Source organism: Dipodomys spectabilis, unplaced genomic scaffold (assembly GCF_019054845.1).
Source record: "Dipodomys spectabilis isolate Male_0828 unplaced genomic scaffold, ASM1905484v1 ptg000107l, whole genome shotgun sequence".
NCBI lineage: Eukaryota > Metazoa > Chordata > Mammalia > Rodentia > Heteromyidae > Dipodomys > Dipodomys spectabilis.
This window is the reverse complement of record NW_024870784.1, coordinates 5,472,137-5,489,873: the sequence shown is the minus strand read 5'-3', so window position 1 is coordinate 5,489,873 and position 17,737 is coordinate 5,472,137. Positions and strand designations below refer to the sequence as shown.

At 40.6% G+C, this 17,737-nt stretch overlaps 1 protein-coding gene across 3 annotated transcripts in view; it reads left to right on the top strand.

The window, feature by feature from the left end:
- Positions 1–17,737, top strand: part of Brwd1 (bromodomain and WD repeat domain containing 1) — a 99,625-nt gene that overhangs the window by 47,049 nt on the left and 34,839 nt on the right. For all 3 annotated transcript variants that reach the window (XM_042687230.1, XM_042687231.1, XM_042687232.1), the window contains exons 21-29: positions 1,887–2,021; positions 5,160–5,254; positions 7,670–7,859; positions 10,260–10,385; positions 10,478–10,585; positions 13,704–13,828; positions 14,685–14,767; positions 15,819–15,930; positions 16,465–16,526. In XM_042687230.1, coding sequence (XP_042543164.1) covers positions 1,887–2,021; positions 5,160–5,254; positions 7,670–7,859; positions 10,260–10,385; positions 10,478–10,585; positions 13,704–13,828; positions 14,685–14,767; positions 15,819–15,930; positions 16,465–16,526 — 1,036 coding nt within the window. The remainder of the gene's footprint in view (positions 1–1,886; positions 2,022–5,159; positions 5,255–7,669; positions 7,860–10,259; positions 10,386–10,477; positions 10,586–13,703; positions 13,829–14,684; positions 14,768–15,818; positions 15,931–16,464; positions 16,527–17,737) is intronic.

Below are 17,737 nucleotides of genomic sequence, written 5' to 3'. Positions count from 1 at the left end.
CTCTCTCTCTCTCTCTCTCTCTCTCTCTCTCTCTCTCTCTCCTCTCTCTCTCTCTCTCTCTCTCTCTCTCTCTCTCTCTCTCTCTCTCTCTCTTTGGTGGGTTGTGGGGCTTGAACTCAGCTAGCATATCCCTGAGCTCAGGGCTAGCACTCTACCACTTTGAGCCACAGTAACACTTCTTGTTTTCTGGTGATTAATTGAAGATGGTCTCCTGTACTTTCTGCCTAAGGTTGGCTTCAAAAAACCATGATCCTCCCTCAGATCTCAACCTCCTGAGTAATAGGAGCTACTGCCCAGCTTTTTGCTCTTTTTTTCCCCCCTTGAGTAGACTGCTGGAATTCTCCATAGAGGACAAGATGGGACTGAGTGCTTTTCAGCTGAGATCTAACACAAATATCCTGGCTTCTCTTTGTACCTTCCACCCCTTCCCTGTTTATTGTCAACCCAAAGTCCAAACTTTGCAGTCTTAAAGGCAGAAGCCCTAGTTAGTTCAGTGAGCCCAAATCTTCTGACGGCTGAGGCTCCATCACTAATGCCTCATTTCACGTCTAGCTTTTTTGCTGGGTCATTGAAGATAATACTTTTCATGGATTTGTTTGCTGTGACTGGTTTTGTTTGTTATGGGTTCTTTTTCTTTTTTTTTTGCTGGTCCTGGGGCTCCAACTCTGGGCCTGGGCACTGTCCCTGAGCTCCTTTGTGCTCAAGGCTAGCACTTCTACCATTTGAGCCATAATGCTACTTCCAGTTTTTCCTGTGACTAATTGGAGATAAGAGTCTCATGGACTTTCCTGCCTGACCTGGCTTCAAATCATGAGCCTCAGATCTCAGTCTCCTGAGTAGTAGGATTATTATAGGCATGAGCCAATGGGGGACAAGCTATTTTCTTTTTCCAGTCCTGGAGCTTGAACTCAGGGCCTGGGCACTGTCTCTGAGCTGCTTTGGCTCAAGGCTAGCACTCTACCACTTGAGCCACATTGCCATATCCGTTTTCTTCTGTTTATGTGGTGCTGAGGAATCGAATCCAGGGCTTCATGCATGCCAGGTACTCTACCACTAAGCCACATTCCCAGCTGCTATCTTTTTTAAAAGCTAGCTTATATTAGTTATACTAAGGGGAATTTCATTGTAACATTTTCAAGTTTATTCCAGTCAATCTTACTCCATCACTACCTCTTATCTTTTCCTCTTCCCAAACAATTTGAACAGGTTTCCTTGTTCTATTTTCATGGTTGCACACAATCTGTTTTGACCATATTCTTGTGAAATCTTCTGCCTGAGCTGACCTTGTACCATGATTCACCTGATCTCACTACCTGGCTGACACATGTGCATGCACACACTGTGTGTGTGTATAGGGTGGTTCTTGGAATTCTTGCGCCTTTTCTTGAGTTAGCATTTTAGCTCATTTCTGATGAGCCAGTTAGTGTATAAAAAAGTTAAAAAAAATGTTAATCTATTAGACCTTTTCTTGTTTTCTTGTTTCTTCTGACTCTTCTTTAAAAGTTAAAATACTGGGCTGGGAATATGGCTTAGTGGTAGAGTGCTTGCCTAGCATGCATGAAGCCCTGGGTTCAATTACTCAGTACCACATAAACAGAAAAAGAAGTGGCGCTGTGTCTCAAGTGGTAGAGCACGAGCCTGGAGCAAAAAAAGCTCAGGGACAGTGCCCAGGCCCAGAGTTCAAGCCCCAGGACTGTCAAAAAAAAAAAAAAAAAGCCAACTTGAGATAATAGTATATGGCAAACATTCTGTCTGTTTCAGAAAACATTCTTAAGCCTTTACTGTTTTGCTTTAATTCCTGTAGGTAACTTGATAGAATGCCCATTTTGTTGATGTGTTTTTACTTTAAGTGTTGGTTTTCATCTCCATGTTTCTTTGTGTCTTAGTCAGAATCATTGGTTTCAGTGTCACAGTCTAGACAGAGGACATGTAGGCGTAAATATCCTACTAATTATGGTAGAAGAAATGCTGGCCGGCGTGAGTTCTCTTCTGGAAATGAATCCTCAAGCTCTGTAAGACATGTGAGTAGAATAAACTTAAAGTATTATTTGAAATCATCTTAAATGAATTTCTTAATTATTTACTTTAAATCTACCACAGATTTACTTGAAAATAAGAAAATGGAGTTTCACAGTGTGATTTTGACTGACAGTATGATTTTGACTGAGTAGCCTAGAGTTTAGTTTATAGGCCCTATATCTTTTGTGTGATAGTGTCTCCCTGTGTAGCCTAGGCTGGTATTGAACCTCAAGACCCTCGTTTTAGATGCCCTGGTGCTAGGATCACAGGCCTGTACCATTATGCTTGGTGCCACCCTCTTCCTCCTCTTGGAAAAGCATATTCTGTTGGCCCTGAAATAAGCATCTGCCTAATTCTAGCATACACAGAAAGTAGTTTCAGATCTACTTAGCTATGTATTTGTGGTAAAACCCTTCTATCCTGTGGTTGTTATCTACAGTTTTTGTTGTTATCCAGAGTATTTCCCCCCTCCCCTGCCCCCACACACATCATGGGTCTTGAATCTGGGCCTGGGGCTGTCCCTGAGCTCTTCAGCTCAAGGCTAGCACTCTACCACTTGAGCCACAGCCCCACTTCTGGTTTTCAGGTGGTTAATTGGAGATAAGAGTCTCATGGACTTTCCTGCCTGGGCTGGCTTTTGAACTGTGATCCTCAGATCTCAGCCTTCTGAGTAGCTAGGATTACTGGCATGAGCTACTGGCTCCTGGCTTATCCAGAGCATTTAGTCCAAATACTCACTCAGAAGTTAAACTTCAAACTGGGTGCTGGTTGCTTATCCTGTCTCTCCTCTTCTTTGCAAATTGTCAACATGATTTTTTTTATTCCAAGTCTAGAGTGAAAATACTTGGAAAAGAGGCTGTCTCTCCTGTCATGTCTTGCCTATCTCACTCGCCTCCCCCAGCCTTTCCTCATGGTACCCTCCCATCCGTTTCTCATTCCCTTCCCACTTATCTTCTCTCAGTAACAAATTTCTCTAGTTTACACTTTATATTTTGTGTCTTTCAATCAGATATATTTATAAATTACTACTTCTATTACACAAAATACACTGTAGATATTTTGCTTGGCCTTTTTCACTTAAATTATGTGCTAAGACGGGGTAAGAGAGGAAGTGTTGGGGATTGATTCAGATACTTTGTATACATGTAGGCAAATGTCATTCTTCCTGCTTGTCAAAACTAATATAAATATTAAAAAATTAACATATGTTAACATGTTAATAAACACAAAGGTAGATGCTTAATTGAGATTTGGCCAGGCTTTAAAGTAATGATTATTATTATTATTACTATTTCTATGTTTTTAGCTTTGAGGTTTGAACTTGGTCTTAAATTTTCTAGGCAGGAACTTGGCTGCTGAGTCCTGCCTCCAGCCCTTTATTAACTGGGATGATAGGTATTCACCATCATCTTCAACATCTTAAGTTGAGATGGAGTCTTGCAGATTTTTCCTTCATGGGCTGACCTGGAGCCTCTCTCTTCTCCATTGCAGCCTTCTATCTCTGTAAATACAGGCATGAGCCATGGGTGTCTAGATCCTGGTTGAAAAGAATCTGGAATGAAACCTTTCACGAATCTGTAGGTAGACAATCTTAGTGACATTCAAAGACCTTGGTCGGCCACGTAGGCTGGTTGCAAAGTTTAATTACAAGGTTCTTTGCCAAAGACCTTGTGATCTCATCCTCCATTTTAGGTTTCTCCTTTGCTTTATGGCTAACTGCTACCTATCCTACCCAATCAAGGTCTCAAGACCCTGAATTTCCTTAGGGAATGAGACGTTGAAGTTACTATGGCTTTTTCCTCTGGTATGGGGAATGGACCCAGGTCTGGAGTCTGTTGCTCTTGTTCTTGATGGGGACAGCTGTGGTTCAGGTCATGGGTGAGCCTGGAGGCCCTGTGACATAACCAGCTATCGTGGCATTTGAGGAGGAGGAGGAGGAGTAGAAACTATGCTACAGAGACACAGAATAGCAGGTTGAGACCAGTGAGAAACATTGGAAAATACCAGAAAGTGTCAGAACCAGACACCTCTGAGGGTGTTCATCATTCCACGGGACCAGGTAATCAGGGGATTCTCCATTTTATAGCAGGGACAGACAGTGAGTGCATTGATTTCACCTCAGCTAACTGGATTGTCTGGGGTATCTCAATGAGAGCTCATAGATGTACTGTAGTTGGGATATCAGAGGCCATCTTGTTTATTATTGCCTTGTCTAGGTGTAATGATGTCTTAGATAAACTAAAATTGATCATTTGGACTACATTAAAATGAAGATGTATTATTCTGAGAAAGATACTGTTAAGAAAACAAAAAGACAAAACTGGAAATATATCTTTGCAAAACTCATCTGATACAAGGCTAAGGAAAATGTACTTCTTATTGAACTGTATATTCTAATTTTAAAACTATACTCTTAGAACTCAGCTTAATGAAGGAAAAAACTTAGTTTCAAATGGGCAAATAATTTAACCCTACCAACAAAGATACACAGATGCCAGCCATGAGCTCACCTTCCTGCCCGGAGGCCTGGGAAGTTAGTGACACTGTAGCCACATGCCCTCACACACCTGCCCAGGAAAGCCCCACACATCCACGGGGCCCATCAGCATATGGCTTGTTGATCACTTCCTCCCTTCCTGTTAGTGGCAGGGTTAAATCTCACAAATTACTCATTTGACCTGTGTCAGAGAATAGGATTTAGTAAAGAAAACTGCCTTTTATTTCAAGTTTATCCTGCTGTTTTTGTTAACCAGTTATCATAGTTCCTATACATTTTAATGTGTTTTTTTTGTTTGCTTGTTTGTTTTTGTTTTTTGTGATGGTCCTGAGGCTTAGCTCAGGGCCTGAAAGCTGTTCCTGAGGTTTTTTTTCCTCTCTGTAAAGCTAGTACTGTGCCTACTTGAGTCATAGCTCCACTTTTGGCTTTTTGGTGGTTAATTGGTGATAGGGGTCTCATAGACTTCCCTGCCCAGGTTGACTTTGAATCATGATCCCCAAATCTCAGCCTCCTAAGTAGTTATGGTTATAGGCACGAGCCACCTGCATCTGGCTCATATTTTAATCTTTTGGGATGACTTGTTTTTTAACGACATGTTATTGACTTTAAGCAATCAAGATTTTTCTCTCACCTCAAAACTTAGGAGACTTCCTGTGATCAGAGTGAAGGTTCTTGTTCTTCAGACGATGACGAATGGAAAAGTGATAGAAAAAGTGAAAGTTACAGTGAAAGTTCAAGGTACCTGTTTTTAATTGTTTTTGTCATAGCCATGGATGGGAACTATATTTAAATAGCAAATATAGAACTGCAAATATAGAACAATTAACACTGAATTCTAAATACATTTAAAAGAACAGTACTGGATTAATAACTTTCTATAAAATTACTCTGAAGATCTTTATTTGAATTGTCAGTAGGAAATAATATTTATTAAAACTATTACTTTAAGTGGGCACCAGTGGCTCACACCTGTAATCATACCTGCTCAGCAGGCTGAGATCTGAGAATTGTGGTTCAAAGCCAGAGCAGGACAGTTCATAAAACTTTTTTTTTTTTTTTGTCCTGAGGCTTGAACTCAGGGCCTGGGCACTGTCTCTGAGTTTCTGTTGCTCAAGGCTAGCACTCTACCACTTGAGCCTCAGTGCCACTTCCGGCTTTTTCTGTTTATGTGGTACTGAGGAATTGAACCCATGGCTTCATGCATGCTAGGCCAGCACTCTACCACTAAGATGCATTTCCAGCCCATCTATAAGACCATTATCTCCAATTAACTACCAAAAACTGGAAGTGGTGCTGTGCCTCAAAGTGGTAGAATGCTAATCTTGAGCAAAAGAGCTCAGGGATAAAGCCTAGTCCCTGAGTTCAAGCCCCAGGATTTGACCAAAAAGATAAAACAAAAAATTATTTCAGTTGGGCTCTGGTGGCTCACATCTGTAATCCTAGCTACTCAGGAGGCTGAGATCTTGAGGATCGTGGTTCGAAGCCAATTTGAGCAGGAAAGTCCATGAGACTCTTATGTCTATTAAACTTTTAAAAAGTTGGAAGGGGAGCTGTGTCTTCAGGGGTAGAGTGCTAGCCAGTGCCTTGGTCAAGCCCCTCAAAAAGATTACTATCTTGGCCTGATGCTATATTTTAAAAGATGAGTGTTGAAAGTATATGTGATGAAACCATTAGTATATAAATGTATTTATTACTGTGCTATAATTTTATCCATTGGGATCTAAATTTTAGTATGACTAGCATGTCAGGCTGTGTTTGTCAACTTGATAAAAGTCAATCAAGCCAGGAATCTTGACATTAATCTCTCTTCTGTCTATATAAATTATTCTTAACCATGTCCAGAAAATTCTGCTACTTACAGATCACTCAAAATTATTTTTGTTAGTTGCTTTTTTTTTTGTCTTGACCCAGTTCAGTCATGTACTCTGCTTCCTTTTTTGTCTTCTGCACCTCCAATATGATTGGTGGCTGATGTAGAGTGTTGAACATAGGTAGGTGTGTTCAGTTCACTGTTTTGTAAAACTTTGATTTGTGGCAAGTACGCATTCTCTCTTAACCTTTTTTGAGTGTGAATTTCAGTATTAATTCACTTTGTTATGCTACCGCCTCCAGAATCCTTTTTGTCTTGTAGATCTAAAACTCTATACTCATTAAATAATTCCTCACTCCACCTTTTCCCTGTCTCCTGATAACTATCATTCTTGTGCCTGTATTACATTTCAATTTTTTTTTATATAAAGCGACATTTCTGAGGGGTTTTATTTTTGTTTCTTTTTTTTCTTTTTGTACAAGTCCTGAGGCTTGAACTCAAAGCCTGCATCCTATCTCAGAACTTTTTTGCTCAAGGCTAGCTAGGGCTCCACTTCTAGCTTTTTGGTGGTTAGTCTCACGGACCTTCTGGCCTGGCCTGTCTTCAAGTTACTATCCTCATGTCTCAGCCTCCTGAGTAGCTAGGATGACAGGTGTGAGCCACCGGCATCCTGTTGAGGTTTTAGAGATTGAGGGAGTTATTGTGGACTGGGCCGAGGATGGCTCTAGTAAAATCTCTCACCCTGTTTTAGGGGTTGATGAAAGTAATTGTGGACTATGAGGTAGCTTTTCATTTCTAGTTTCCTTTGACTCTTCTTATCCTCTAGTGTATGTTCAAGCTGAAGTCCATTCTTTGATTTCTATCATATCAGAGCAAGCCTCATTTAACAGCTTTCTGTGTGTGCTTGCCTTGGGCTTCTCAGTGTAGCCATTGATGACTTAGATGATCTCTTGCCTAATCCTCAGCTTTCTCCAGCATAGTGTAGTGGGGGCTTCTCTTAGAGTTCTTTGCTGTTTGACAGACAGTTGATCTTTGCTGTCTAACGGACTTTGTTTTCTGAGCAGTAGTAGCTTCCATCAGCTCTCAGAAGGATTTCTCACTTGTGTTGTTTACATTCTTCCCTTACGTTCAGTGTCAGTGATGACCTCTCCTTTTCTCCATCTTTGTCATGATTTTTGGTGTACTCTATCCTGTGGGCAGGATGTTCAAGTTATACCTCATTGGGATCTCATTTTCCCTCTTTCTGTGTTCTCTATCCTGTCTCCCCTCAGGATTATATGATTAAGTTGCTATTAGTGCTTTGGTCCTGGTCCTATGCAATTTAAAACATTCTCCTCTTCCAGTGACTCTTCATCTAGATACTCAGATTGGACAGCAGATGCAGGAATTAATTTGCAACCTCCTTTAAGAATGTCATGTCGTAGACGAATCACTCGATTTTGTAGTAGTTCAGAGGATGAACTGTCTACTGAGAATTTATCTCCCCCAAAGAGAAGACGGAAGAGAAAGAAAGAAAGTAAGCCTAGAAATGAGGTAAGAAATGTGTCTTTTAGAAATACAGTACGTACATTCTGTTGCTGTGATGTTTTATATATCTAGTAACCAGAAATCTTTGAGAAGTTGAAACTTTTTTTGTTTCTTTTTTTCCCCCTTCTGTCTCTGTATGTGTGTGTTTTAAAATAATTTATGAATAAATTAACTTGGGGTGCTGTGTGTTGAACGGAGGGCCTCATTGCTGCTAGGTAAGCACTGGGTCCCTGAGCCTCCATCCCAGCCCTTCTCTCTCTCTCTCTCTCTCTCTCTCTCTCTCTCTCCCCTCTCCTTTCTCTCTCTCTCTCTGTTGTGGGGCCTGAACTCTGAGCCTGGGCACTGTCCCTCAGCTCTTCAGCTATAGATTAGTGCTCTACCACTTGAGCCTAAGCCCCACTTCCTGCTTTTTCTGCTTATGTGGTGCTGAGAAATCGAACCAAGGGCCTTGTGCATGCAAGGCAAGCACTCTACCACTGAGCCAGCTTCTTAGGCCCACTTATTTCTTTCTTTACACTCTTCTGTCCTCAGGGTAAGATCCTTTATATAACACTGATTCATTTCCACTGAGCTGAGGAGTATCACATCTTTCCAAATCTGAAACCTAAAAAGAAAGCTCTGTTTTGCTTATAGTCCACCATAACACACCAACAATAGAAGGACTTCCAAGGCATGTTTAGATGCTATCATCTGATTTTGTCTGCAGTTGCTTTTTTTTTTTTTGCCAGTCCTGGGGCTTGAACTCAGTTCCTGAGCACTCTTGTTGATTTTCTTTTGCTCAAGGCTAGAGCTCTACCATTTGAGCCATTGCTCCCCTTCTGGTTTTCTGGTGGTTAATTGGAGATAAGAGTCTCATGGAGTTCCCTGCCTGGGCTGGCTTTGAACCACGATCCTCAGATCTCAGCCTCCTAAGTAGCTAGGATTACAGGTGAGAGCCACCTGTACCTGGCATACAATTTTTTTTTTTAAATATTGTTTTGTGGTACTGGGGTTTGAACTTAGGGTTTATACTTGAGAGGCAGATACTCTACTGCTTTAGCCACATATGCAGATCTTTTTTACTTTAGTTATTTTGTGGGCGTGGCCTCCTATTTCCCAACCTGGAGTCCTTTTACCTATGTCTTGCTTATTTGAAATCGCAGGCTTTATGAACCATGGCCGTCTTACTATTTTTTTCAGTGTGTATGCTGGTCCTGTGGCTTGAACTGGGGTGCTGTCCCTAAGATTTTTTTGGTGGGGGGACCAGTCCTGGGGCTTGAACTCAGGGTCTTGGCACTGTACCTGAGCTTTTATTCAAGGTTAGTATGCTACCACTTGAGCCTCAGTGCCACTTCCTGCTTTTTCTGTTTATGGGGTACTGAGGAATGGAACCCAGGGCTTAATGCATGCTAGGCAAGCACTTTACCATTTGAACTATAGCTCCACTTCTGGTTGTGCATGCGTGTGCATGTGTGCGCACGTGTGTGTGTGTGTGTGTGTGTGTGTGTGTGTGTGTGTGTGTGTGTATTTTTTTTCTCCTTGATTAATTGGAGATAAGAGTCTGATGGACTTTCCTTCCTGGACTGGCCTTCAACTAAGATTCTCAGATCTCAGTCTCCTAAGTAGCTAGGATTACAGGCATAAACCACTGGCTCCTGGCTTTTTTTGAGATGAGGTCTTAGCTAACATTTTGCCCAGACTGGCCTCAAACTGTGATCTCCCTTATCTCTCAAATAGCTGAGATTACCATGACTAAACCTGTTATTGCTATGTTTACCATTTTTATTTTAAATGTTCTGTCTTGTTATTTTTCTCTGATTGTAATAACATTGCTGTTCCTTTATAATATGTACACCTTAGGTGCTCATGTCACGCAGATAGTTCTCTTGGAAGATTTAAATCTTTATATTGTTTCCCATTACTGTGTAACAAAATCTCTAAAACTTAGGTATTTACAAGAACAAACGGGAGTCATTTTGTGTTTTAATAAGTTATGAATTTGGATGCTAACTGTCTGGGTGACTTTGGCATATAAAGTTGCAAACGTGTGACCAAGGTGCAGTCATCTGAGGGCGACAGGATACATTATGTTTTTCCAAATGCACTCAAGTGCCCGCTGGCTGCTATGTCAGTTCCTTGCCGCAGGTGTGTCTCCTTACAGCTAGTTGTTTGGATGTGCTCATGCATGGTACTTACTTTCCTTAGCATTTTGCCAGTGAGCAAGGAGCAAGGCTAGTGCTTCGCTGACTCAGTCTTCCAAGTGACACACAATTCCTTCCCCTCCTATCCTCTCTCACCTCCTCTTGAAAGTGATAGGAAAGTTTGTTAGGAGTACAATTTCAGAAGACCTGAAAGTGGATCATCTCTAGGGACAGAATGGCCTTACCCTTCCTCTTCTTCCAAGCTTTGTGCTCTTCCCTTTGGCAGCGTTTGGGGAGGATGACTCCCGCAGAGCTTGCAGACTTGGAGCATCTGTATGAATTCCATCCTCCTGTGTGGATAACGGACACCACACTGCGCAAGTCTCCCTTTGTTCCTCAGATGGGTGATGAGGTGAGAGTAATCACACTCAAAACATGAGTATGGAAACAGTTTAAATGCTCTATATATTTCTGTTAACTTTACTTCTGTACTTTCCTTTCTAGGTAATCTATTTTCGCCAGGGTCATGAAGCTTATATTGAAGCTGTCAGAAGAAATAACATTTATGAATTAAACCCTAGCAAAGAGCCATGGAGGAAAATTGATCTTAGGGTAGGTTTATGATATTACTAAATACTGTATATTAGCACATGTATAAATTATTTATGAATGCGTTATCTTCTCCTGCTTCTTTCTGCTCTTATGTATCAAGCCTTAAGATCCAGTGAGAAGGCTAAGTTGAGGAGATCCATATATTACTGATTTCCCATGAACAAATTCGTTTTTTAAGGACAAAACATAGGCTCTCAGAAAGTGTGTGGCAATGTGTATTGCTAATTTTTTTATTTTTGAGATAGGTTCTTTTTATTTTTTGCTAGTCCTTGGGCTTGAACTCGGGCCTGAATGCTGTCCCTGAGCTTATTTTGCTCAAGACCAGTGCTCTGCCACTCGGGCCACAGCTCCCCGTCTGGCTTTTTGGTAGTTTATTGGAGGTAAGGGTCTCATGGACTGTCCTGCCTCGGCTGTGGTCCTCAGCTCACATCTTCCTCAGTAGGTAGGGTTACAGGCATGAACCACTGGTGCCCAACTAGGTGCTTATAGGTCAGAATGGCCTTGAACTTGTGATCCTACTGCTTACTCTCCTGAGTGCTGCAATTGTAGGTGTGTGCTCCCATGCTCAAGCTTCTAGCCCTTTTGAGATGCACAGTGCATCATCATCATCATCATCATCATCATCATCATCATCATCTATAGGAGAACACCAGAGATTATTTCTTCTTCTAACCATACTGTCAGCTTTTTCCTATCCTTCCTATACTTTGTTAACCCACATTCTTTGCCCTTGTGTGAATCTCCTTTGTTGATGTTCATATATGCAGGAGATGAGGGTATCTTTTTTAAAATTAATTCATGTGCATATCTTTTTTCCTCACCAGCATTATTTCTCTCTCATTTTGTTTTTAATTTTGTGAAGTATGATGTCAAAAATCATGATTCTCCTTCCTGAGCCTCCACTTGTTGAGTATGGGATTACAGGCATGAACTGTTGTTCAGCTCTGCAGCACAGGTTTTTGAAGACTGTCCATCTACAATTCATGTTTGTAGTGCTTTTATCAAAGATCAGTTGACTGTAGATGTGTGCTTTTTACCTTTAGGTTTTTGTTCTCTTGGTCTGTGGATATTACCACACCTCCAGCCCTTTTCATTCTAGTTATTTTATGTCATTATTTTTACTGGTACCGGGGTTTGAAATCAAGGTCCTAAGCTCACTTGGCTTGCTTACTAGCTCTCTACCTACCTAGAGCCATGTACCCACCCTGGCTTTCTGCTGGTTGTTTTGGAGATGGAGTCTGTAGACTTTTCTGCCTTTGTTGGCTTTGAACCTGGATCCCATAGGTCTTGACCTCTTAGGTAGCTAGGAGTATGGGTGTGAACCTCTGGTGCCTGGCTGCTGTGGTTATTTATTTATTTATTTTTTTGGTCCAGTTGTGGGGCCTGAACTCTGGGCCTGAGCACTGTCCCTCAGCTCTTCAGCTCAAGGCTAGTGCCCTACCACTTGAGCCACAGTGCCACTTCCGGCTTTTTTCTTTTTGCTTTATGTGGTGCTGAGGAATCGAACCCAGGGCCTTATGCGTGCAAGGCAAGTGCTTTACCACTGAGCCACCTTCCCAGCCCTGCTGTGGTTATTTTTGAAGTAGGGTCTTGCTTCTTTTCTCAGGCTAGCCTGGACTGTGTTTCTCCAGCTGGCATGACAGATATGTACCACTATTCTCACCTTCTCTTTTCTGATAGAGTATATCTAACTTTTGCCTTGGACTCCCTCCCAAGTAGCTAGGATGACAGGAATTAGCTCTTACATTCTACATCTTTGAGTCTGTTTTTATGATAGTACCTTGCTGTTAATTACTACAGCTCTTTTGCTGCTGTCTTCCCCCCCCCCCCCCCCTTATTGTGAATTACTACAGCTCTTTCGCTGCTGTCCCCCCCGCCCCCAATTGTGGTTTGAATTCAGGACCTCTTGCTTCCTAGCAAGCAGTCTACCACTAGTGTTTCACTCCCAGCCTTTTGTAGGCTACTACTTGGAAGGAAGAGGAAGATTGCTTTGGTTCTTGGGGTTTTGTGGTTCCATGTGATGTGCACATCAGGAGTGCTTTTTTTTTTTTTTGTTGGTCATGAGGCTTGAACTCTGGGCTTGGGCACTGTCCTTGTGCTCTTCAGCTCAAGGTGAGTGCTCTACCGCTTGAGCCACAGCACTACTTCTGGTTTTCTAGTGGTTTATTGGAGATAAGAGTCTCACAAACTTTCCTGCCCCAGCTGGCTTTGAACCACGATCCTCAGATCTCAGCCTCCTGAGTAGCTGGTATACAGGCGTGAGCCACTGGTGCCTGGTTTCCGGAGTGCTTTTCTGGTGCATTGAATCTGTGGATTGCTTTTTAACACCACTGTTTCCAGTTTGTAAACATGAGATATCCTTCTAAATTTTGTGCTCTCCTCAGTTTCATTCATCAGTGTTTCATTATTTTTATTGTAGAATTCATTCGCCTTTATTTAAATTTGTTCTTTGGTATTTTCTTTTCTTTGCCTATATTGTAAATAGGATGGTCTTTTGAGTAATTACATAGGACATTTGTTTTATGAATAAATGCTTAGTGTTTTTCGGTACTCCTGGTATTTGAAGGTTATTTTGTTTAGGTGGGAGGGCACTTTATTCTGCTCCTGTGCTCATCTCACTACACATAGTGGACCATAAAACAAGAGAGGTCATTGAGTGCATTAGGCAGAAAGTTAATGCCAAGTGTGTTTGAAGAATATATATGAGTAATTATACACTTATACATGATTCCATAAGTAAAAATTTGTGTACAAAGAGAAGACAACAAAATGTATTACTTTGTTAACAGTTGTCTTTTAATACTGTGCTGATCTGTGTTTTTATTTGTATTCTTTTTTTCTTAATACATATTTTTTATTGTAAAGATACAGTACAGAGGGGTTACAGTTACACGAGCAAGGTAATGTTATTTGTATTCTTTTGTAGTATATATTTGGTTATATGAGTGTACAGTCTTGAATGAGTATAATTCTTATATTAGAAACTAAACGTTGTGCCATGGAGATTTTAAAAAATGATTGCTATTATAAATTAACATGGCTGATTGGGTGATCTAAGTTTAATTCAGTTGAGAGTTACAGTACTGAATTGCTTTATTTTAACCATTTTATGTTAAAGGATCAAGAATTGGTCAAAATAGTTGGGATCCGATACGAGGTTGGGCCGCCTACACTCTGTTGCCTCAAACTAGCGTTCCTCGACCCGGCTAGTGGAAGACTTACTGATAAATCCTTCTCCATTAGGTGGGTGTAGTTTTAGTGAATTACTGCACTTAATCTCCCTTCTTGCTCATTAGCTTGTCTTCCATTTCAGCTGTAGTAGTCTTGTGGGCAGCCAGAGATAGGGGTTGAGCTTCAGGTGACTAGAACTTGTTAGTGGACTGGCACTTTGTCAAGCAGGTCTTAGGCAGGGACCATCTGTTCCATAGGCTTTGATGCCACTTGTGTGGGCAGGGAACTGCTGGGAATGCTTTCTGCCTTGGTGAAGAACATTTCAGAGTAAGTTGCTGCACCTGTGCCATCCATGGTGGTCGCTGCTGCACACCTGCAGCATGGCTGGTTCCAGCGTGGTGTTCATGTGCACACTGTGCTTTGAAAACTTGGAAAGAAGAAAAAAAGCCCAATAATTCTTATTGAAATAATACTGAAGATATAACTGGGTTAAATAAAATACACTATTAAAATTTATTTCTTTTTACCTTTAAAAATATGGCTAGTTAGCTGGGCCCTGGTGGCTCATGCTTATAATCTTTGCTATTCTGAGGATCACAGTTCAGAGCCAGCCTGGGCAGGAAAGTCCATGAGACTCTTATCTCCAATAAACCACCAGAAAACTGGAAGTGGTGCTGTGGCTCAAGTGGTAGAGTACTTGCCTTGATCTCAGGGACTGTACCCAGGCCCAGAGTTCAAGCCCCATGGTGGACAAAAATTATGTGTGTGTGTGTGTCTCTAGTTAAAAACTTACATAGTTTCTTGTACATTCCTTTTAAACAGTGTTGTTTTCTATTATAACTTGAGTGAGCATTGTAAATTTTTTTTTCTTTGCTGGGCAGAAACTTTTTTCTCTAGCATTGTAAATTTTTTAACTTTTTTTTTTTAGATATCATGACATGCCAGATGTTATTGACTTTCTTGTATTGCGTCAGTTTTACGATGAAGCAAGACAGAGGAATTGGCAGTCTTGTAAGTCTGTCTGCCTATTGCATTTTATATAGTCTTAACAATCTTTCATTTTATCTGTCTTTTGGTTGTAACACTCTTGATTGTGATTTATGTAAACATAGAAACTCTTGAGAATGAAACTTGAGTTATTGCTGGATATTTTACTTAGGGCTTGGCCCAAATTTTAGGAGACTTTGTTAGCCAACCATTTTTCTTTTGTGGTTTGTACATTTGGAAAATATTATTTTGACCCTTTGAGTATGGGCTTAATTTTTAGATCTCCACACACCATGTCAGGGATGGTTATTTTCATATAATAATTTGCACTACTGTCCTATGATTTTAAAAATAGGATAGTTTATATAATCTTAAAGTAATCATGAAGTGTAACCAAACTTAACTGTTACAATTTTGATTCTGTAGGAAATTTTGTGTACACTCTACAGTTAATAACTGTACTAACAAGTATATATTAATAACATACATATAATGAGAGATTTTTGAATTTTCTTAACCTTTATTCTTTGGTTCATTTTGTAAACTGCAATATAACTTATCTGGGATGGTCTTTTGAGTTCATTGAATAAGGAAATTTCACTCATAAGCCATTTTATTCTATTATGTTATATGGCTGTTGACCTTAATGTGTTTGTGAATGTAACACTGTTCTTATATTTGTTATCGCTGAAACTTGTTGGAGAGTGCAGGAAAGTTGGCTCATTTCAAAATAATTCATGTTAATTTCTTTTTTGTGCCAGTACTGGGGCTTGAACTCAGGGCCTGGGTGTTTTTTTGCTTAACGCTGGCACTACCACTTGAGTCACACCTCCACTTCAAGCTTTTTCCCAGTTATTTGGAGAAAAATGTCTCATGGATTTCCTGTTTGAGCTGGCTTTGAACAGTGATTTTGGATCTCAGCCTCCTGAGTAGCTAGAACTACAGGTCTGAGGCACTGATGCCTAGCTATACATGTTGATTTCTGTTCTATATGTTTCCATGGTATTTTATAAATAACATTGTTGACAGATGTTAACAAAGTCTCAGTCTTTTTGGTCCTTTGTTTCCTTCCTAGGTGACAGATTTCGGTCTATCATTGATGACGCTTGGTGGTTTGGGACAGTGCTGAGTCAAGAACCATATCAGCCACAGTATCCAGATAGTCATTTCCAGTGTTACGTTGTGAGGTTTGTATGCTGGTAGAAAGTATCACTTGTCAGTCATTTAAGATGATAGGTCCCTGAAGCAGACATTTCAGGTTTGATAGAATTTGACTTATCATGAACTCATTGTGACGTCTTGTTTATTTTCTGTTATAATTCTCCTGCTGGTTCATGTTCTGCTTGCTACCCTGGAAATATGTCTGTATCCTCCTAATTTTTATTTACCTAATATTGTCATAATTAGAGTTCAGGAGTAAGTATTAATATTAGATCATTAATCTTCTTCCCATTGGCTACCTAGCCTGGGCTGCCAGGCAGAGCCTTCATAATGTCTTCACTTGGTGCTCTGGGTCCAGGAGGACTGCTTTCTTCTTCACCTCGCAGAACACTTTACACTTCCTATTACTACTAAACCTTTTTAAGTGATTGAAGTCAGTATTTAGCCTTTCCTTGCTGCAGTGGGTCATTTCATAGTTGAGGTCTTTTTGCTGCCTTCTCTGCTGTGCATGATTTGTTCTCCTGAAAGGCTAACAAGAGTTTTATTGTTTTTGTAAACAGGTGGGACAATACTGAAATTGAAAAACTGAGCCCATGGGACATGGAACCAATTCCTGAAAATGGTATATATTCACCAAATCATACTTTACATTATTTACATTTTTTCTATTGCCAATATATATTCAAGACATACCGCTGTTCTTCCATAATTGTTTTCAAATTGTTTAGGAACTCAGAACTTTATGTATGGAAAAAGATGACAGAACTCCATATGTGACTTATTTGTTCCTGACCTCAGATTCCAGCCCTATTCCAGAAGTCAGTAACCTGTTATCTGCCCCAGAACCCTGCTCGAAACTCTCATGGGCCTCCGCATGTAGCCCTGCTCCCTTTCCTTCATCCTTACTCTGTTACTCTGGTCTTCCTTTCCATGGACTGTCTGTTCTTACTTTGAAAGTCAAGCACTGCTGCAGCCATGCTGCCCCATGGCTCCTGAGCCACCAGCTGTTTACTTAGCTCCTTTCCTCTAGTACTGTTACTTTTTCACTTTTCATTTGGCTGTATTGATTTTAGCTGTGAAATTATTTCCTTCTTGTTCACTTTGATCAATATTTGAAAGGATACTTTATCTTTCTTTCTGCTGTTTTTTTTTTTTTAACTGCCAAACTGTCTTCTGTCATGTTTGCCTAGCTTAACAGAACTTGTTCTAGCTGGCACTGTGGTGCAGACCTGTAATCATGGCACTGGGAGACAGAGGCAGGTCCCAAGCCACCTTCTGTGTTTTCTCTTCTGTCACATCACCATCAACCATTGTTGCAGTTTTATTTTGTAATTAAGAGTTTTGTGGAAATACTGACCACCTTCAGAATTTTATAACAGCATTATTAGAAGTCATTGATGACTGTTAAATTTTCTTTTGAGCTTACTTACCAGTAGTAGGTATGCATACAAAGGTAATTTGCAGTGTGCAGAGCACTTAATAGATAGTAAAAATCCCACTTTTTTTTTGGTTGGTCGTGGGGCTTGACCTGGGCACTGTCCTTGAGCTCTTCAAGTCTAGTACTCTACCACTTTGAACTACACCACCACTTCGGGTTTTCTGGTGATTAATTGGAGATAAGAGTCTCATAGACTTTCCTGCCTGGGCTGGCTTTGAACTATGATCCTCAGATCTCAGTCCTGAGTAACTAAGATGACAGGTGCCATGGCCCAATTGCCTTGCTATCTCTTTTTTTGCTTTTATTGTTGTTGTTTTTGTTCCACACATAGAGTGATCAGTATTAAACAGAACATTTAACAGGAAGTACTTTATGGCTCTCTCTTCTCCAGTTCT